This window comes from Camelus dromedarius, chromosome 14 (genome assembly GCF_036321535.1).
Source record: "Camelus dromedarius isolate mCamDro1 chromosome 14, mCamDro1.pat, whole genome shotgun sequence".
Taxonomy (NCBI): domain Eukaryota; kingdom Metazoa; phylum Chordata; class Mammalia; order Artiodactyla; family Camelidae; genus Camelus; species Camelus dromedarius.
The window spans coordinates 42,270,756-42,292,983 of NC_087449.1; the positions used below are offsets into that span (position 1 = coordinate 42,270,756).

The window sequence follows — 22,228 nt, forward strand, 5'->3', positions numbered from 1 at the left end:
GCAAGAATAAGGGTCCAAGAAGAGACAAGAAAAGTAAAGAAAAGAACAATTATGGGAGACTTGCCTTGCCAGGTATCACAACATACTGAAAAGTCATCTTGGCCATAGAATTATGATACTGGTGTGAGAAGTGGCAAATAAAACAATGGAACAGACTAGGGAATCCAAAAATAGATTCTAGTATATCTGAGAATTTATTAAATGACACAGATGGTAGCTCAATTCAGCAGGAAATGGATGAATTGCTTAATCAGTGAAATCTATAGAATTTTAGTATTTATCAATCTGGAAGAAAATAAAAATGGATCCGTATCTTAAACCATATTCAGAAATAATTTCAGTTGCATTAGACCCTTAAATGTAAAAATAAAACAAAAATCTTGCAGGAAAATACAAACGATTACATATGCAATCTACCAGTGGGAGAAATGCTTTTAACCGAGTCTGAAAACTTGATCAAGATACTTGACTAGATAAAAATTAAAATCTTTTGCTGGCAAAAGATCCCTTAAACAAAGTCAACAGAAAGAAGACACATCTGAAAAAGATATTTGTAATGCAGATGACAGACAAAATATGTATTTGACTGACTCTAAAACATCATTTATTTTAAAACACACCATTATTTATGTACTACTAATAAAGGAAAATGCTGTGATTAAATTAAAGCACTACTTCTTATAGGATAAAATTTTATTTAATACTTAGTGGAGGAGCATTTTCAGATTATTTTTAGGCTTAGATTTTTATCACATCTTGTGCTACTCTGTTTCTGTGCCTTTCTACGTACATCATAACTTTTTCATTGTAACATCCAAACACTATGTAACTTTTAAGACATTTAACACAGTAATTAAACTCAGCAGATCCAGTACCAACAATGCACGTAACCTAACCAATGCTTGGGCACTCACAGTCTATGAACTATATCTCCACTACTGATTTCAAGTCAGCTTCACTCATGTAAAAGAGGTAGAGGTGAGGGGAGAAAAAGAAATAGGCCAACAGGAAAATGGGCAAAGGATATGGTTAGACAATTCGCAGAAGAGAAAACCAAATAGTCAACAAGCATGTGAAAAGATAGCCAAACATGCAAATTAAAGGTAATAATGAGACATCACTTTACACCCAAACTGGGCAAAAATAAGAACTATAACAGCTATTACAAGCGGGAATCCAGGGAGAGAATATTCCCATATGTTGGTGGTCAAAGCGGGTACCCCCCTTTCTGGAAAGCAACCTGGTAATATCTCTTAAAATAAAACATATATGCTCTTTTGACAAAACATCCCTACTCTGAGAATCGATCCCTTGGCGGGGAAAATGGCATTGTTACAGAGGACAGCTGTACGGGGATGGTTACTGCAGAACTGCCTTTACCGCAGAAAATAGGAAACTGCTGAATAATTGATGATGGGCCCACGCCCAAGATTCTAAAAAAGGTCTTAAAAAAGAATCAGAGCTATACCATCACTTGGTGGGATTTCCGTGAGATGTTTTTAAGTGAGAAAGTCTTAAATTAAGTCAAGTGAACTTGATATTTAATCAGTTTTGATATACAAAGGCAATTTCATATGATTCAGACTAATAATTATCCCCCAAACATGTCCGTTTGTGTATATATGTATGTAAATATATTAACATACTATATACATACTTACATTGGTGAGGATAATCTGAATAGAGAGAAAAATACATACCATACTCCTAACGTGCATGAATTAAACAAAAGGAATATAACATGATCCAAAAGCAGGCTATTATGACACTGAGATTGAACTGGGTATTTATGCCAAATGATGTTGGTTGCATCGTATTGAAACCCTCAACTCCCGTTTCCATTTTAATAAATGTATTGAAAAACAGAACACATTTTTCTACTGTAAATTGGAAAGCATTATATGTCACAAAGTATAATAAAAATATTAAATCCAAGAAATTAAAATTTTAAACAAAACAATGAAAAGAAACAATAATAAATCCAGCCAATTTACAAAAGCACATATCTACAAAATAAGTTTCTCAATGTGAAGAATGGAACTGTTTATCAGTTTAAAAGTGGGGAGAGATATTTGGATTAATGTCACTTACTAAAAATAAAAAAGGTGGGCTTTTATATTAATAGGTTCCCCGTTTTCAGGTTTGGTATGATCCAGCACTGGAAATCCTAATTCACATGCATTCTTGGTGTATAAGGGCAAGGTAACTCCATCTCCAGTGCAGTTAGAAACTAACCAAAATTGAGAAATTTTTGTTTAATTAACTATTATTTATCAATAGGACATCTAATACAGTATCTAGAATTTGATCTTCAAAATGTGTTGTTATTTGATTAAAGATCAAAGATACTGGAGAGAGGGTTTCTTATCTATTCATTGCTGCAATCAGATTCAGAGAACCCCTATGAAGACATTTTTAGCAAGTCTTTCAAGTGTCTTTTGATAATCTTCAAAATATAATCTAAGAGAGTAGTTCAGATAAGTTAATCAGCACATCATTCAAACAAGAGGAACCCAACTTATCGTTTTAAAAGAGGTACACTCCACCACTCTAGCTACACAACACTGTAATTTAATGTACTTGATCTTTCGAGCGGAAAACTGGTTTAAACCTTGCCTTGCAGGACTGTGTTTAGATCCTTCAAGTGATAGATCTGTCTGGAGCCAGTGCCAGTTAGGCACATGCGCTTACAAAGTGTACGTAATCCAGAAAGATGAAGTTATTTCAGCATCTTGAAGACACACTGCTCTTCAATGGTTTCATTCAAAACCAATGAGCTTCTGAATGAAACAGAACTTGTTAGAAATCATTGCCCATCTCTTCATGGACCCCAAGAAAAAGGGAGAATTCAGGGACCCAGTCTTATAGTACTGATAATCTTAACAGCTTTATTCAGTGTTTATCTTAAACCTGCCATGTCCAGGTTCTCCCTGTGCAGAGTTAGTACATTTTATTCAGATCACCCCTATTGTTCACATTTCTATCTCAATGTCCAGCCTTATCCTTTAGAAATACCATCTTTAAAAAAGGAGGTACTGGGGATTGAACCCAGGACCTCATACATGCTAAGCACATGCTCTACCACTGAGCTATATCTCCATCTCCCTTACAAATACCATTTTCACCACTGTTTCGTGATAGGGTGAAAAGGAAATTAACATTATCAGTAATGACAGTGAGGCCCAATTTCAATTTTCAATTATAGAAACTTCTACATATTTTCCATCACAGATGATTGTCAACTTCCAGCAGAAGAATGCTGAAAAGAATGCAGAAGGAATCCTTCTATACTGTCTATAATACCCATGCTTCCAAGCACTTATGGTGGTAAGTTTAATTACAGTAGCTGATGCTGTCTGTGTCCTGTGCATATCCTTCAGGCCTTCCAGTGTGCCCCAGCCATGCCTGCTGCCAGCATCTTTATCTCTGTGGCTGGGCAAGGAATTAACACGTACTATCCTTCCACCACCCCCACCACCAGCCCTCAACCATTGACTCCCGCCAGTTGGTCGGACAATGCCCAGTCTGCCCACTACTAGGTTTGTATTATGTAGTTTCCCAGAGATCCAGTGAGATTAATCTCCAGTCTCCTACAGAGGTAACTAGCTTAATAGTGTACCCTTGACAGGCTACTTTCCTTTCCCTGTCTCATTTCCCCTACTCCTTATTGGTATTTCCTGTGTTTCCCAAATAAACTCCTTGCATTCCAATCCCTGTCTTGGGATGTGTTTCTGAGAGAACCCAAATCACTGTGTGAACAATGATCCCGTGACTCATGCAGTCCTTGTAAGATGAGTGCCTTACCAACCTATGTTACCCTCATCCCAAGCAATAATCTCCTTGAAAGTCCATATTTAATGTACCAATTTTATTTCTTCTAGTACACATTAAAAAGAAACACCTGGACAATTCACCAAGCTATAATTTGTGTACTTTCCTATATGTGGGAATAAATTAATTCAATTAAACAGTTAAAAAGATAAATTGTAACAATTAAAATTGTCTCTCAAGAGTCACAGTCACCCCTGGCTCTGAGTGTCTGCCTCCAGTGAATACATTCCATTTGTAAATCATCTTGCCACTCCACTTAAATAATCCAGAATTTTGCTGGCACCTTCTTTCTCTTCAAAAGAACAGCCTTCACTAACACACGAGAGTAAACAGAAGGTTACTTTCTCTTATCTTCTCTGGAACAATTCTCCAGGGTCTACTGGTTTCCCTGGGGATGGGCACTCAAAGCTAATGCCCCTTCTCCATCCTGGGAAACAATGGGACAGAATAAAGCTGCCTTCATCTTACTTTCCTTAAGCCCCCACAAAATTCATAAACCAGACTGTACAGTTTTATGATAACTTTCATGAGAGAGTCAGGGAAATTCAGAATCATAATTGTAATTAACTTGAACTCTCTTAAACAGAAATTACTTGACACTTGGGACATCACAAGGATGGTTGTCACAACCTTCATCCCACAGGTGACATTTTTACTTAAGGCTCTTAGCCTATAACTTCCTTCCCTGGGAAAATTACACCCTTCCCCAAAAGAAGGGTCTCATCCCCTGGCTTTCTGCCTTCCTAGTCCTTGTCTTGTGATTTGTAAGTTCTAGTTGAAGCGAGCAGATGGAACACATGTATTTAGCCCCACTCCCTCACAAAATCCCATCATAACTGTGGAAAAAGGGATGTAAAACCAAAGGCATAAACCCAGAGGGACACATTGAATGGAGAGGAGAAAAATAACAAAATTTTGGCAACTGGACAATGGGTGGCTGAGTGTTGACAGCCTTAAGAGTTCTGAAAAGGATGAATCCTAAGTGAGCAGTGAGGAAAGCCAAGAAGCAACCTGATTTACATGACACAACCCCCCAAAGCAAAGAAATTGGTTGCCTCTGACAATGTGGAGTGAAAGCAATGCTCAAGATAGAATGTTGGTTGCAAATCTGTTAGAAGCTGTTACGCCCCCAGCGTTCCTACGCTACTCCACAGTCAGGCGACTGTCTTCTTACCTGTCTGCAGGAGACTGAAGGAGCAGCCTCAGAAGAGAAATCAGGGGAGTCTCTGAATGAAGACCACCAAGCACAGTTAAGGGCAGGGTAATATGCTGGAATTGGAGGAAGGAATGGGGCAAGGATATCTGAAAATTTACACACTGAACTTGAGACTCTTAACCTTTTCCCAGAATGCTTCCACCCAGGTAAATACTATCTGGGAAGCGAATTTGAAAAAACTTCTCCAGCGACTCCAGTCAGGCTAAGAGAAAAGATCTACAGATACTGACATTGAGGGTTCTCCAAGGATATGGTCCAGACAGACTATTACTCAGTTCATGATGGTCAGGCAGCTCTGGTCCCATGGCACCTAGAATCTCGTGATCTGGGATCCAATCCACACCAAAGCCAGGTGGGGAAATATTTACTTCCCAAAGAGTACATGGCTTTGAAAACCATAATTGCCTCCTTGGTGGTTCTTTAATTGGGGCTCGTAAGAGTGTCCATACCGTATCCTGATCTGCTACTGATCTACTGAATCGTAAGGCCTGAGGGAAGAAGTGCCTGTAGCCTGAACAAGAAGAAACTTGTGGGCTCCACTTGAATTAGGCAGCTTTTCAGGTCATCTCCAAAATTTGTTGGGCCAACACACCCAACTACCGTATATGTGCCTCACAATTCCAAAGGGACTCATCGAGTACTGTACTTCTTTTTTAATACAGAAGGTAGAAAGTTCAGCAACTCATTCCTTCCTTTAAAAAAGTCAGCCCAACATGCCTCAAATAATTCATCAATGTGGCAGGACTCCTTGTAGATTTTAGATTATATTATAGATTGCCTACTACTTCCTGCTTAAAACTTCAATAATCATTTATAACCTCTCACATAGTTTCCAAGTCAGAAATTCAGACAGGGCACAGTGCAGACAGCTTGTCCTTGCCCCATGATGTTGGGAGCCTAACTGAAGACTCGAAGGCAAAGAGCTGTGGTCATCTGAAGGTTATTCATTGCTGTGTGGGCCTGGCCAGGGCTGTTGGCCAGAAACCCAAATGCGATCTCTCCATGTGGCCTGGGCTTTCTCAAATATGTTGGCTTGGTATGAAGGACAAGAAAGAGAGCGAGAGCCACAAAGAAGCCATGTTGCTCTTTCATAACCTAGCCTGAGAAGTAACACTACATCATATCTGCTGCATTCTATTGGTTAAGGCAGTTATGAAGGTCTACTCACGTTCAAAGGGAGAGAAAACAGACCCCGTCTTTCAATGGAAGAATGCCAATGTCACATTATAAGACAAGCATGTGGGATGACATATTTGGTAATTCATTCCAGAATTCCTTGAGTCTTGGAATCTTTTCTCCACATTATACAAAGGAATTTCTATCATCTCGGCTTTTAGGATTAGCCAATATAACCTTCAGCTTTGTTTCTTAAAAACACCCCCAGATGCTGGATCCAGAACATTAAATCTAAAATCTATGGTAGATGCACACATTTCAATAAATACTGCCTGACTTTAAATCTCTTCTTGATTGAACACTCAATATTTTCATATGAATTCCTCATATTTTTTCCAACGACTGTATAAGCCTCTTCCTCTGAGTATTATTTGCTCCCTGGTGTGATATGATATACCCCAAATTATGAGATAGTCTTGCCAAAAGATTTAATCTGAATCTAGATCTACTTTCCAGTTTCCAGGTAGATGCAAAATGTAAAACTTTCTACCAGTTGTGTTGAGCCCTTTAAAAAGTAAATGTCCTGAAGAAGAAAGTCAGAGGCATTGTTCCAAACTAAGAGAAATCAAATACACATAATAACCAAATGCAATGCATAAACCTAGATTGGATATTGTTTAGAAAAAATAAGAAACAAAAGATATTCTTTGGATAACTGGCAAAAATTTTAAATGGACTGAATTTTAGGTAATATTAAATTATTATTAATTTTCCTTAGTATGAAAATGGTATTGTGGTTATATAGGAGAATTTATCACTCTTAGAAGGTGCACACGCAAATATTTAGGAGTGAAGCATCACTATGTCTGCAACATACTTCCAGATGATATAGTGAAAAGTGTTTTCAACATTAAGTTTGTGAGGTTCCTCTATGCGGTTGTATATAACTGTAACTTGATAATTTTCATTGCTGTTTAGTATTCTATTGTATGAATATAGCACAATTTATTTATCCATTTTTCTGCCGATGGACATTTGGATTGTCTCCGGTTTGGTGATTTCATGAATGCTTCCTTCCGCAAACATTCTTGTGCTTATCTCTTAATGCTCATGTATATGCATTTCTATTCGGTGTACACCTAGGAGTATAATTACTGAGTTATGGGTATACCTTAATAGATAATACTAAACCATTCTCCGAAGTACTTCCTGTCAATTTACACTCCCACCAGCTGTGTATGAGAGTTCCCATTGCTCCACATACTTGCCAATACTTGGATTATCTTTTTTCATTTTAGTCATTCTGGTAGGCGTTTAGTGGTGTCTCACTGTGGTTTCTATTTGTATTTCCCCAATTGCTAACGAGACTGGATATCTCTTCATGTGTTCATTAGTCATTTGGGTATCCTCTTGAAGTGCCTAGTCAAGTCTACATTGTGTTTTTCTATTAGGTTGCCTGTCTTTTTCTTATTTTGCAGCTCTTCATATATTCTGGATACAAGCCATTTATCATGTGTTCCAAGTATCTTCCCTTACTCTGTGGAAAGCCTTTCCACTCTTTTAATGGAATCTTTTGATAAATAGTTCTTAATTTTAATGTAATCAACATTATCAGTCTTCCTTTTTATGATCAGTGCTTTCAAACTCAGCTTTCCCTTCACCACAGTCAGTAAGGGATTCCTTCATATTCTTTAGAAGATTTATAATTTTGCACTTCACATTTAGATTTACAATCTACCTAGAATTCACTTTTGTTACAGTGTGAGGGAGGGGGTAAATTTCACTTTTTTTCTATATGTATAGCCCATGTCCCAGCACTCTTTTATTTTAAAAACTCCCTTTAATCCTAGGCTCTGCATTTTCACCAATGTGTGGGGCTGTTTCTGGGTTCCGCATTCTATTCCATTGGTCTATATGTCTATCTTGCATCAATTCCACACTGTCTTAATTACTCTAGTTCATAACAAATGTTAAAATCTGGTAAGTTAATCCTTCCAAATTTGTTCTTTCTTTTTCCATGGTTATTCTAGATCCTTTGTATTTTCATATAAATTTTAGATTCAGGTGGTTAGTTTCCACAAAAGAAACCTGGTGGAGACTTTTTTTAATGCACTGATGGTGAATTGTCTTTTTCTCTCAAATTCTATCAATTTTTATTTATTTTGAGACTTTAAAAAATGCACACTGGTTTAGAATTGTTATCTATTCCTTGTGAATTGAACCTTTTATTATTACACAGAAATCCTTTCTGTTTCTAACAATGCTTTCTATTTCAAAGACTATTTTGTGAATATAGTGATCTCTGCTTACTTTTAATTAGTAGTGGACTGGTATTTCTTTTTCCGTTCTTTTACTTTAAACATTTTCCTATCTTTATGCTTCAGGCAAGATTCAAAGAGACCTTCACTAAAGGAACTTCCACAGGATATACTGCATTTGAAGTTAAGTGATCTTAGAAGAAAGGTCTGAAGATGCACGTAGGAATGTATTTTAAAAATCCAATCTGGCAATGTCAATATTTTAACTGTATTTGTTCCATTTCTATTTATTGTATTTTTATGTTTTTGACTTGTTTCAAACATATTATTTTTAAAATCTATTTTGCCCCACTTTTCTATGCTTGTTTTTTGTTCTTACCTTGATTTTTTTTCTTGGGGGAGATGATTGATATTTTTACTCACTTGCAGTTTCTTATTCCAAGGTTCTCTTCTTCATTGGTTTGTAATTTATACAATCGATATTCTTAAGAGCAGAATAGTCTTAAAATCTTACCATGTATATTTAAGTTAATAGAGCCTGTTCCTCTACTTTTTCAACTCCTTCAATTCACTCCTCAACCCAGCATAATCTGGCTTCTGGCCCCATCATTCCACTAAAACTGCTTTTGCAGATGTTTCCAAATGTTGAATTCAAAAGTCTTTTTATAAATTCATCTCTCACTGGATTTTCCTGCCGATTTAGCATTTGTGACCATCCCTCCTTCTTGATGTTCTAATTCCTAGAGTTCCTTGACACTGCACTTTCCTGGAGTTTTTTGTTTGTTTTCTTTTGCTTTCCATCTCTGACTATTCCTCCTCACCACCTCCCACCTTCTCTCCTTCTTGGACCCCCTACTATCCCCTATTAAAAATAAATATTTTCCCCAAGGTTCTGTCTACAGACCACTGCTCTTATTTTGAAAATCTACCTTATGTGATCCACTCCATGCATTAACTACCACCTCTATGGGGCTGACTCCCAAATTCACTTCTCTATCCTGGCCTCTTTCTCTAACCTCAGACTCTTAAATCCATTTCTGGTTGGTCAACTAGAACTGGATATATCAGACATTGCAAATTCACCATGCTTAAAACCAGACTCCTAATTAGCCATATCTCCCCTCCAAAAAAGAAAAGCCAATTTCTCTTCCTGCTATAAATTCTCTCTCACACAAGCTTAAAACGAGGGAGATTTCTTTGACTCCTTCCTCTCCCTCCATCCCACATCTCATCCATCATGTAGACCTCCCAATCCTACCTCCTATTTTTTCTGATTGTTTTCCCTAACTGGTATTCTATGGTTATTAGATATTCTAGAAAAACAGATTCCATGGAAAAATGAGTATTGGTAAATGCTAGAAAACCATGAAAAAAAAAAGTGAATAAGACAAGCTGCAAGACAAGGAGAAAATGTTTGCAGAAGACGCGTATGATAAAGGACTGTTATCCAAAATACACAAAGAACTCTTAAAACTCAACAATAAGAATAAACAAACAACCTGATTTTAAGAATGGGCAAAAAACCTAAACAGACACCTCACCAAAGAAGGTATACAGATGGCAAACAAACGTATGAAAAGATATTCAACATTATGTGTTAGGTAATTGCAAATTAAAACAATGAGGTACCACTACACACCTAGTAAAATGGCCTAAGTCCAGAAACACTGACAACATCAAATGGTAGCTAGGATATGGATCAACAGGAACTCTCATTCATTGCTGGCAGGAATGCAGAGTGGTTTAGCCACTTTGGAAGACAGCTGGCAATTTCTTACAAAACTAAATAGACTCTTATCATATGATCCAGTAATTATGCCCCCTGATATTTACCCAAATGAACTGGAAACTTACGTTCACACAAAAACCTGCACACAGATGTTTATAGCAACTTTATTTATAATTGCCAAAAGTTGGAAGCAACCAAGATGTCCTTCAGTAAGTGAACAGATAAAATAAACTGTGGTACATTCAGATACTGAAATGCTATTCAGCACTAAAAAGACATGAGCTATCAAGCCATGAAAAGACACGGAGGAAACTTAAATGCATATTGCTAAGTGAAAGAAAGCCAATCTGAAAAAGCTATATACTGTCTGAGTCCAACTATACAACGTTCTGGAAAAGGCAAAATTATGGAGCCAGTAGAAAAAAATATTTCAGTGGTTTCCAGAAGTTATGGGGGAGGGAGGGATGGACAGGCAGAACACAGACGATTTTCAAGACAATGAAACTATTCTGTATGATACTATAATGATGAATGTATGTCATTATACACTTATCAAAACCCGTAGAATATACAACACCAAGATGAATTCTAATGTAAATTATGGATTTCGGATGATCATGATGTATCAGTGCAAGTTCATTGATTGTAACAAATGTACCACTCTGGTGCAGGATGTCAGAAGTGGAGGAGGTTGGGTAGGGGACAGGGGGTGTACAGGACTCTCTGTACTTTCTACTCAATTTTGTTGTGAACCTAAAACTGCGCTAATAAATCAAGTCTATTAATTTTTAAAAAAGGTCTTTACCACATGACTTTTCAGCCATTACTATTTGGATATTGTATTCTAGATGTGCAAGAGGTGACATAACATGCTCTTTCCCAAACTTATTTTAGCATTTTGATGCCACACCTGTTAGCATCTCACATGCCTCATAAACAGTTCATGAAATGCTGCTCCAAGAAGCTCCATTCCCTCTACGACCCTAGCCCTGCTTCCGCTCTCACCCTTCTCTTGTCCCCTCGATCTGGTCTTGTTCCCTCAAACATGTTGTGAGCTGCCTGAAACTCACATCTGACCATGTCACTCCACTGTTTACAACACCTCAGGCTAGACTCCTTCCTAGGCTGTAGGAAGCCCCCGTGATCTGGCCTGACCCCACCTGTCTCAGCTCTCACCACACCCTGACTCACTCATACCTTAGAAACATAGAACCGTTTGTGCTTCCTGGAATGTCCTGTGCTTTTGCAGGTCTCTGTTCACATGGTACTATCTGTCTGGAATACTCTTCTCCCCTCCCCCACACCACCCACTAGTTAACTCCTACCTCGCCTCCAGGACTCAGCCCAGGTGCCTCTGTCCTTAGGAAGGCTTCCCGAACAGCGTGGTGCCCTCCAGCTCCCATAACACATGGGTAAGAGATTCTAAGTCTGCTGCTCCATGATTCTGTGAGCTTCTTAAGAACAGCGACTATGTCAGATTCATTTTTTCTTATCTCTTCTTCCTGAATTCTAAAAGCTGCTGGGCCCCAAGGCTCAGTCCTCTTCTCTTTATTCTTTCTCCTTAGGTGACTTAATCCAGTCTCACAGCTTTACACACCATCCACATCCTCATGACTCCCAAACCAACACCTCCACCAAACAATTCTGCACGCAGACACCTACCTCTGCTCTGCTTTTTCCAGATCTCCACACAACTGGCTCCTTATTCAGGTCTCAGCTCAACTGTAATCTACTTCTGATTACCCCATCCAAACGGTCCCTTACCCACCCTCTCCCCTAAATTTGTCTTACCTTGTATTATTACTACCTGAAATTAAATAATTTATTTACTTATTTATTGTCCATCTCTCCTACCACACTGTCCCACGCGATCAGGGAGTTTTGACTCACCGTTTTACTCCAGAGCCTAAGACATTGTAAGCACTTATTAAACATTTGAGTGAACTAATGCCTAACATAGGTCTGGCACACAATACTTGCTAACATTCGAGTGCAAAGTGCCCAATACTGTGCCCCACAGGAATTGCTTCATCCTACCTTAAGTATTACCAGGAACCCCATCTTACAGAGACATAGTTTGCCCAGGTCACAGAGTAAGAAGGGCAATGAACACTGGCAGCCTGATCCAGAGCTGACTTTCTTAGCCACTGTGCTATCCTCTCACTTACACCTGGAAGGATTCTCAAGGGGTACTCAGAGGAAGGAAGGTGGGGAGGGGGGCTCTCAGCTTCTCTAGCTGGGAGAGGAAGGGGGTGCTCCTAGTTCTGGTGTTCCGGGACTCTAGCAGGCACAGATACCCACAGTTCCCTCACTCACAACTCAGACACCACTGGACAAAGGCCCTCTTCCTGACTGCCTGAGTCTGGGTCTGGTCCTGGGCCCCTGTACAAAGTTTCTTAAAATACAGAAAGTGGGGGAACTTCCTCTGGAAAGCAGAGAACCTGGGTAGAACTCACCCACCTCCAAGAGTGACACACAGTGAGAGCCGTCCTTCCCTGCGATATTTATTAAGGAATTTACACATACACAGGAGAAAGGCAACCAGGAATTGTGGTTCCCACAGATGAAATCTTTTAAGCAAAGTTTTCTTGTTTTAATTTTTGAGTGGGGTGAACAGTGGCTGAGAGGAAAGCTGCCCAGACACTCTGCCTCACACACCTGGAACAGGTGGGGACACAGGGTAGCCTGGACACACAGGCATGAAAGAGTGACTGGCGGGATGGAGAGGGGAAAGGAGGAAGGGAGCTACCCATGAGACTGTAATTTTTTTAGACTATACAAAAAACTGGCAACAGTTTTAGGCTGTTGATAAATTAACTCCTCTCTGTTGTAAACCTAAAGCTAAAACAAAAACAAAAACAAAAATACCCAGAGCAGATGGGGAGAGAATGGGAGGCGGGGAACACACACACACACACACACACACACACACACAAAGCTAGTACACATGTTAAGCTCTGCATTCCCACTGGAGGGGCTGGTCTTCCAGCTGCAAAGCCAGATCCTACTGAAGGCAGGATTGAGATGGGGAAAGGGGTGAGTGTTTTTGTGGGGGCCCTTCGTAGAGTCTTTGGTGCTAATAAAGGCTGACTGAAGCAGCAAGTTCTGAAGTCTCAGATCCAGAAAGCAATGAGGACACAGTAGAGTCAGATTTTTGCTCATTCTCGTAGGAAGAGGTTTGCCTCACCCCAGGGCTAGGGCCAATGTGATCTAAGACCTAAGGAGTATTTAATTTTATTTCAGTACTTTCTTCATTCCTATAAATCAAGGGAGCACGATGCCTCCCTTTTCATCCCAAAATTTAAACACAGAGAAATAGCTTATCAACACATATAGAAGGACCTCTAAACCCTCCCTTCTGTGCCTAAGACACAACCCCTACAGAACTTTCTGAGTCTGAAAGGAGGTTTAACCCTGTGGGAAAGGTACTCAAAGGTGTGCATGTTTATCCTGCAGTCTAAGTGCCTTCTGTCAACAATTCCTAAGGTGCTGGTGCCAGAAGAGGACCAGGGCTGAGGCTAGGAGGAAGTCAGGGCGGTGAGGGGACATGAACAACAACATAAAGCAACAGAGAGGGCTGCGTGTTTGGGACACGCCTGGGCTGGGCAGAATGCCAACCCCCAAATGACAGACTGAGCAATTTCTAAACCAAACAGAGAAGGGTAGGACAGGGGGTGGGGTGGGAGGAGTTGGGGAAAGAGGAAAACCGGGGAGGGAGGGGGCCGGGGGGAGTGGGAGTCATACAGGTGTTTTGTTTTTATTTCCACATCTGAGGGCTGAGAGTCTGACTTGCTGCCTGTCCGCTTCCACCATTCATCGACTGTCCATAGCTCAGCACGCCATTGGCTCCACAGAAGTTCATCCCAGCCATCTGCTGGGTCATCTGGAAGGGAGAGAGGAGACTTTCAGACCAGGCAGTGGGCATGCAGCCAATCAGAGCAAAGGGCAGGGAAGGAGTCCTTCCGTCTGGGTCTGCGGGGAGGGGAGAGGGAGACAAAGGGGAACTCTGTCGTGATACAAAACTGCCCTGAACCCTCACAGATCATTTCGAGGACAGCAGACCATGTAAATGAAGGACTTTTTCAGAAGGGAGATGTTGTCAGGGACGGATGCTCAGGGAGGGGAAGCAGGAATCCTGGAGCTAGTCAAGATAAAAGTGGCATGAGGAGTTATTCTCTTTTTCCTTTCCGGTCTCTCATCCTGAAAAGAAGGGGGCTATTGTACATGGGCCGGAGCCAACTGGAGGGAACAAAGAGGAGCCTCCAGGCCAGCCCTCCTGTCTTATCTCCAGCAGAGAGTCACTACTGACAGTGTCAGGGAAAGTGCTGTGCACGCTCAAACAGAGAGAAAAGAAACTGGGCTGTTCAGAATGAATAAAGGGAAAAAAAAAGACCAACAGGTCCAACAGGTCTTCAGTGCATGAGAAGGGAAGCTGCTTGGAGAACAGAGTTTGGGGACTAAGGCCTGGGTCGGGTGGGGGCCTCTTAATGAATTCAACTGAAAGACTGGCCTCTGGCAATGAACAGAAGAACCTATTTATCTGAGAAAAATGCCTTAAATTTCCCAAGCTTGGTACATTTTCTATATAACTTTTTTTCCTGTAGGAGAAGGGCTATTTTTCTTCTCCCAACTTTCAAAGAATATTTCAAATTTACAGAAAAGTTGAAAGAATAGTACAATGAAACCCATCGCTTTCCTTAAATTCACCAATTGTTAACATTTTCCTAATTTTCTGATATATGTATATATATATATATATATGTTTTTAAAATTTTTTGATAAGCACTGAAAATTGCAGATATGTAATGCTAATACTATATTCTAATATATATTACATTTCATTTTTGCATCTCTTTAGCTTCCTTTAATCTAGAACAGTTTCCCCACCATTTTTTCATTTTTTTTCCAGACACTGTTTTAAGAGTCCAGGCCAGTTATTTTGCAGAAAAGCCTTCAATTTAGACTTATCTCATGTTTTCTCACGATTGGATCCAAGTTAAATATTTTTGGCAAGAATTCCATGCAAGAGATATTGTACAGGACACCAGGAAGCACATGAAATTAATGTGTCCCATCGTTGATAATTTAAAGTTTGATCAATTGTCTAAGGTAGTATCCATCATATATGTTTTCATTGTAATTAATGAGTAATCTGAAAGGTATTTCTTTGAGAATGTGTGAATACCTTGTCCTTTCTATGACATAAGTTGTCATTCTTCTGCAAAGAAGGCTTTCCCTTCCTCTATCCCACACTCGCTTAAAAAAAAATCACTACAGACTTATGGATTTTTTTCCCTTCAATGTGTTATATATAACCCATTAGTGTCATTCTTTTTGATGTTCAAATTGCCCCATATTTAGACGGTGGGAGCCTCCAGAAATTGGCTCACGTGTCCTTTTGACACATTCCCATCAGTTTTGCAGCACCCCACTACGCATATGAATGAACATGAAGGAATGAAAATAAGTAAGTTAAAACTCCAACTATGAAAGCTAGAAAAACAAGAGCAAAGTAAATCAAAAGAAAGCACATGGAAGGAAATAGTAAAAATAAACCAGAAACTGAGGTAGAGAACAGAAAAATGTAGAACTAAAAAATAAAACAAAACCTTTTTTTTTTTTTGAAAAAATTAACAAAATAGATCACTAGTTAGCCTGATTGAAAAAATAGTAAATGAGAAGGGGGAAGGAGAGCACAAAGATACAAAATAAGAGATGACAAGGGAGAAATAACCTTTGAAATAGGAACTTTTAAAAAATCATCTCCAAAGACCAAGACTACATAAATCATCCCAAACCACAGCAAAAGGAAAACATGCGAATACTTTTCCTAAAGCAAGTACACCATTGATACCCAACCCCAATAGACACAGCACATGTGTGCGTGCGTGCGAGCGCACACATGCTGCTTGTCTGGTGTTCCCCTGCCTCTTTATTTCCAGACTTTGAATCATTTTGTTTCAGCTGTACTTTTTCTACCTAGCATAAAATTAGGCATTGCTTTGTGTATTAGTCTGAACAACTGTTTCTTTTAATAGAAGAGATACCTGTTTATATGAATGATGTTTGGTTGCAATTCTATTCTATTACATTTTAATTGTGTTTATTATATTGGCTGTACCTCAGCCTATGTATTCTATTGCTGTTTCAAAAATTCCTTTGGTATTTATCAAGCATCCTGTTTTTGTTCTAGTGATTACTGTTATACTAATACTCTGTCTTTGGTCTCTGTATTCTGCACTCACGCTTCTACTATGTGGTTTGTCAGCTTATTACACCCTTTGACTTCTATTTCCTGTGCAACAATCAATTTATTCTACTTTCCCCTTTTTTTCCACCTTATTCCTCCCACCATTTTTAGTTGTATTGCTTCTGTTGTCAGAATGCAACATATATTCTTCCACTCTTGTCATTATCTTTGAGTCTTAGATCCTCAATAAAACAATCACCAGCAGTCATTTTGCCAAAATGTCCCCAGTCATCTCTCAGGTGGATGAAGCTTATCTTCTGGTAGATTTCTCAGGAAAGCTTCTAAGTGTGATATTCCCTGATGTATATTTAAGATTTAAGATTCCCTTGTATATTTAAGATTTTTTAAAATAGCCTTGACACCTGAAGGATCGCTTGGCTGATTATAAAACACTTGTCTCACATGTACTTGAGTGTCTAGAAAATTCTACCCCCACTGCTGTCTTTTTGTATGTTGCTGTTAGGAAGTCCGTCAACCTAGGCGTTCTTTTTTCTTTGTAAATGACAGATTTGGGGGAGGTGGCAGGTAAGGAGAGGGTTGGAGCCCTGAGAATTCTTCTTGTTCCATGAAGTCTAAAGGTTCACTGGGATATGTTGGAGTTGACCATTCTGGGTCAGCTTTTCCAGATACCCAGAGGGCTCTTTCAATATTATAGTCGAGTCTTTCATTCTAGGATGTGTTCTTGTGTTAGTTTTAAATATGTTAATTTTGTTCCACTACTTTGTCTTCCTACTTTGGGAGTCTCCAAATATATTTATGTTAGGTCTTCTTTGCCTAACTTGTGTGTTACCTTCTCTCTGATTCTTTTCTACTGCTCTCTATATTGAGTTTTTATTCTCTTGAGCTGTTTCATGTCTTTCCTTAATGTCAAATATATTCTCAGCTGAATCTACTGTTCTTTGACTAACTTGTAATTCAGCTTTTATTTCTAAGACAATTGTGTCATTTTTCAGTTTGTTTCCTGAGTTCAATTTCACAACTTCCATTTTTTTGGTCCATTTTGGTTCTAAGCTTTTGAATTTCTGATTCAAGCTGTTTTGTCTTATCTGCAAGTGTTTGTTAAAGGACATTTAATTCAGGTTGGTGGACTGTGTAAGTTTTCATTTACTTTGTGACTGGTTTTGGGGGGGAAATGTTTTGATTTTCATTTACTATTTTCAATTCATAGTAGTTTTGTACGAATGTCACCTGCCACTTTCTGTTCAGTTTGTACCGCCTTATTTTTCTGAGTCACCAATAATACAGACAGGTGAGAGGGTCTGGGGAGACTTCCTAGGTTTCTTAGTTCAAAAGTGCCCTCTTCTGTTAACATAGTGAAATGACTATTTGGTGGGGAGGAGGATGATGGATCTTCTGATCTTGCAATTCTTTTCCATTCTCATTTCCTACTTCCCCTTCAGCACCAGGTCTCCAAAGGGCACCCACTCCTTCTAAGTCATCCTCATCTCCCCTAAAAGCAATGCTTTCCCAAAGCTACCACCTTTAATGCCACATATTTCAAGTCCCTTGTTTCCGATTCTTCAGGTTAACCAGGGATCTACACCACCAAGTCCTAGGCCTCTTTTCAGCATGTCTCTAACCAGGGCAGGGCTTTCCTTTCTGGGGTGATTTTATCTATGTTCTATCACCTCCAGCCCCCTGCTCCCTCTCCTCCTTTCACACAGTCTCTCTGTGATGCTGGCTCTGCTGGATTTGGGTGTTGATATGCCTGCTGCCACGTAATCTGATATTTGCAGTATTCAGTCTGTCAGATGCAGGAGTCATAGATTATAGGTGCTTTTATTTGCTCTCCTTATTTATCTGTATGGGCTGTTTTTGTTTTGTTTTGATGAATGTGTGGAGAGTTTTAGAATTAGGCAGTTACCTTTATTCTACAGGAACTCAAAACTCCTCAAAAAGCAAAAAATCTGACATTAGATAGAATTTTTATCAAAAAAAAAAAAAAGCAAACCTAAGGATGTCTCTGGCGATATTCCATTTATACTGTAAAGGATTCAAAGGATAAGGGAGAGACACTAAGTGAGACAGCCCTGAAGGAGGCTCAAAACGCTTGTCCCAAGTGAAGGGGAGCAGCTCTCACCTGAGTGAGGTTCCACTGCAGCTGCTGAGCCGGCTGGACCCCGTACATCGTCGGGGGCAGAGCTGCCATGCCTGCCATGTAGCCGGCCTGCGGGGTGGTCATCATCCCATTTGGCACACCCATCATGGACGCCTGCATGCCGCCCATGTAGCCTGCAGGCATGGCCATGGGGGCAACCATCCCAGAAGCTCCTGGCTGGGCCACCATGCCCACTGTTGGGGGCATCATGTTCCCCATGATGCTGCTAGGAGGGGGAACTCCAGGGAAGCTGGGGTAGGCTGTGGGATATGCCATCTGAGCAGGAGCCATGAACATTGCTGCCAAGAAAACAAACATACATGTCTGTTAAAGAGGAGCATGTGTAAGGTCAGTTCAAACTCTCAGTGGCTGCTCCTTTCCAGCTAGAATTTCTCAGGACTGCTCAACTCAGAATACTCTTTCACACAGCAAAACGGTTAGATAGAGTCCCTAAAAGACTTGCTATGAGCACAGGGAACTATACTCAATATCCTGTAGTGACTAATAATGAAAAAGAATATAAAAATGAGTACGTGTATATGTATGACTGAACTATTATGCTGTGCACCAGAAATTGACACAACATTGTAAACTGACTATACTTCAATTTAAAAAAAAGCCATCTAATAATTGAAAAAAAAAAAAAAAAAGACTTGCTATGGTTTCCAATGGGCTGCTATCCTAGCCACTTCCCTTTTAGGGTCCAGATCCAGACCAAGTCAGACTTGACAGACGTGTGACACCAGACCCCATGGAAATACAGCTCTGAGTTACATTTCTATCTCCTGATACTTGGTGGCTTCACAAGAAATGTCACAACCAGGCTTGTCTGGCCCCCAACTGCCCCATCGTAACAAAAAATTCCTGCATGTAAGTCCTCACGTCTCTATCTGGCACGTGGCCATGACCCCCATGAGCTCTACCTTGGGCAGGCATCTGAGGCGTCTGGGATCCATACAGTGAAAGGATGGAATCTTTAGAGAGCTGTTTCTTGCCTGTTTCTTCAGATTTGCTCCCTGGCTCTGGAAATAGGTTCAGGTTTTCAGGAACGGAGCCGGCACTCCCTGCAGTTGGCATGGAACCTACAACCTTAGACAGAGCAAAGAGGGCAGGGGGACAATTGGCATAGTCTCTGGAAGGACTTCCCTCATTTCTCTGCCACTTCTAACATTACAATAAGAATTCAGGGCTCAAGTTCATAGCTTCCTGACATTTTTTCCATACAAATATCTAGAGACACCTGATAGTTAAGCTCTGGTACACACTGCTTTGTCCTTTAGCAAAACAATGTCATTTGGTGGAAAACAAATAAAAATGACCTACAAAGGATGCAGCCAGGGAGAACTGAGTTAAGATCCCAGTGCAGCCATTTACTAGTTGAGTAATAAGAGGGTAGTCACTTTTCTGAATTAATGTTTCCTCATCTGTAAAAGCTCCATTTTGCAGGGTTGTGAGTATTTTAAGTCATAAATGAAGTATACAAAATGAGATACAAAATCATGTAGCACTGTGCCCGGAACACAGTAGGTATTCCACAAATGGTAGCCATCAAAGGTTTCAAGTCTTTCCTACCTACAAACTCTCTGGCAATAATAACTCAGGCTGAGGAGCTGACCTATGGGATCAGCCTTTACAACCTGACACACCTTCAGCAGAAGCCCACTCAAGGGGCCCACTCTTTTCGGGCGGGAGACAAATGGAATGAATAGTTGTCTTAGCCTGTAACAGAGATGATGCAGCATGTAGGAAAGAATCAAGAAAACCAAAGTCCAGTTCCATCAAGGAAGCGTGATGTGGTTCCATGATTAAGTTATCAAAATCACCCTTTCCAGAATGCTCTTTAATCCCAAGGAGCCCACAACACTCACCTTTCTGGAAACCGAAGAAGAGGGAGATGGAACAGAGGCCAAGAGGTCTAAATCCTTCTCTAGGGTGTTGCTGGTCTTACTATTTGCAATGGAGCAGGACACAGGAGCATCTGGAAAGAGAGAGCAAAGTTAAAACATAGCACTGCTCATTAAGCCCATGCCTTCCTTCCATTCTAGACAAAAAGCAGAGAAGCCCCTTATGCTCCATCATATGGAGAAGTCTAGGCTCTGGAACATGTAGCTTGGACGGGGCATTTCACGAGAGGCCTTACCCCACATTGCCCAGAACACTCTGGAGAAGCCTGCAGCCCAGCTTCCAGGCACCGGGCAGCAGAAACCCAGGCTTGAAGGCTACATCAGCACTACTGCGAGGCTATCTGAGGGGCAAAGCTGTGCAGGATTCATTTTCAGAGAGAAATGAACAGCACTGACATTAGAAGCTTAAGTACCCAATAACCTAAATCAGCAGAAATGGCCTGAAACGAGTACAGCCATCAGTGCTGGGAAAGGTAAGAACAAGCTCTATTTATGGAAGGGGCAGAACCACGAGTTCAGGGTTTCAGAAGTTTGGAGGAAAATGACCACAAGGTAACAAGCCATCTTAGAAAGAGGCTGCACCTGGAAAATGAGAGGGCCCTAGGGGGAACAGGGGGTTGCGCAGGGCTGACAGGCGCTAGTTTAGTGAAACCTGCTAATGTTTACTGAGCACTGAGCAAGTACTGGGCAAGGAACTCAGAGCTTGAGAGGCATTGTCTCATTTAATCCTTCCAACACCACCTCTGATGTAGAGACACATCATCCTTGCTGCACAGGTTAGGAAAGGAAAGTTTAGAGGTTAAGTAAGCTACCCAAGGTCACATAGATGGTAAGTGGCGGAGTAGGGCTTGGCTGCCACGCCCATGCGTAACCACTACTATGCTTAACCACTACTCCTGACTGTTACCGTACTGTTCCCCTGAAAAATATCAACGCTTCTGAGAACAGCTGCTTGGATATAAAACAGGAAGAACATGAGGGTGCGATCTCAGTGATGAAGACCCCAACTGAAGAACCCCATCTCGACCTCTCTTCCCAGGGCCATGGAGGATTCATCAAAATTCATAAACTTACGAGAGTGGAAAAGTCCAACTCTTACCAAGGCCCAACAAGTCCATGACAGGGGCTGTGGATTTCGGGGAGCTTTTCCGAGGTAGCTGTGGATCTTCCTTTTTCTGTGGCTAAGGTGAAAAAAATGTTATAGAGAGAAATAAGTGGGTGTTTTTGAACACTTTCCCCCCTCCCCATCGTAAAGCCACAGGTATGCTTGTAGCACAGTTGCTGTTATTAAAAGAGGGTTACGAAAGAAACACAACGCAGGAAGTGTCACGTGTCAGGAGACCCAGTGTATAAATCAAACCTAAAGTGAAAAAACAGAGCTATTGTGTTTGTTTGGCTTTCTGAAGAGACAGATCTTTCTTTTATATGTGTATATATATGGGGGGGTAATTAGGTTTATTTATTTATTTTAATGGAAGTACTGGGGATTGAAACTGGGTCCTCATGCATGCTAAGCATGCGTTCTACTACTGAGCTATATACCCTACCTCTCCCCCACCCCCCTTTTTAAAGAAACAGATCTTTCTGAAACCAAGACAACCACAGATCAGGGTATGCAACAGAAGCAGCAGTTTTTGGTCCCAGGAAAAGCTAAGAATAAAGGTAGGTGTCTGACGGTTCAACAGCCAAGAGCCAACACATCTTCCAGTGATTAGAAAACCTTTAATATCAACAGGGAGCTCAGTTTAAAGGTTACCTAATTCACTCTGCCAGTATCACTAATGACTGTGTTCTGCAGACAGTGAGATTCAGAATGATGATAAAGG

The 22,228-nt window shown here is 40.4% G+C and overlaps 1 protein-coding gene across 5 annotated transcripts in view; it reads right to left on the bottom strand.

Annotated features, from left to right (window-relative positions):
• Positions 1 to 10,300: 10,300 nt before the first annotated feature.
• Positions 10,301 to 22,228, bottom strand: part of SMAP2 (small ArfGAP2) — a 45,263-nt gene continuing 33,335 nt past the window's right edge. For all 5 annotated transcript variants that reach the window (XM_031464887.2, XM_064493698.1, XM_064493700.1 and 2 more), the window contains exons 6-10: positions 21,502 to 21,583; positions 20,367 to 20,476; positions 19,422 to 19,587; positions 18,481 to 18,797; positions 10,301 to 14,033 (exon numbers count right to left, since the gene is read on the bottom strand). In XM_031464887.2, the coding sequence (XP_031320747.2) occupies positions 13,908 to 14,033; positions 18,481 to 18,797; positions 19,422 to 19,587; positions 20,367 to 20,476; positions 21,502 to 21,583 (801 nt within the window). In that variant the 3' untranslated portion in view covers positions 10,301 to 13,907. The remainder of the gene's footprint in view (positions 14,034 to 18,480; positions 18,798 to 19,421; positions 19,588 to 20,366; positions 20,477 to 21,501; positions 21,584 to 22,228) is intronic.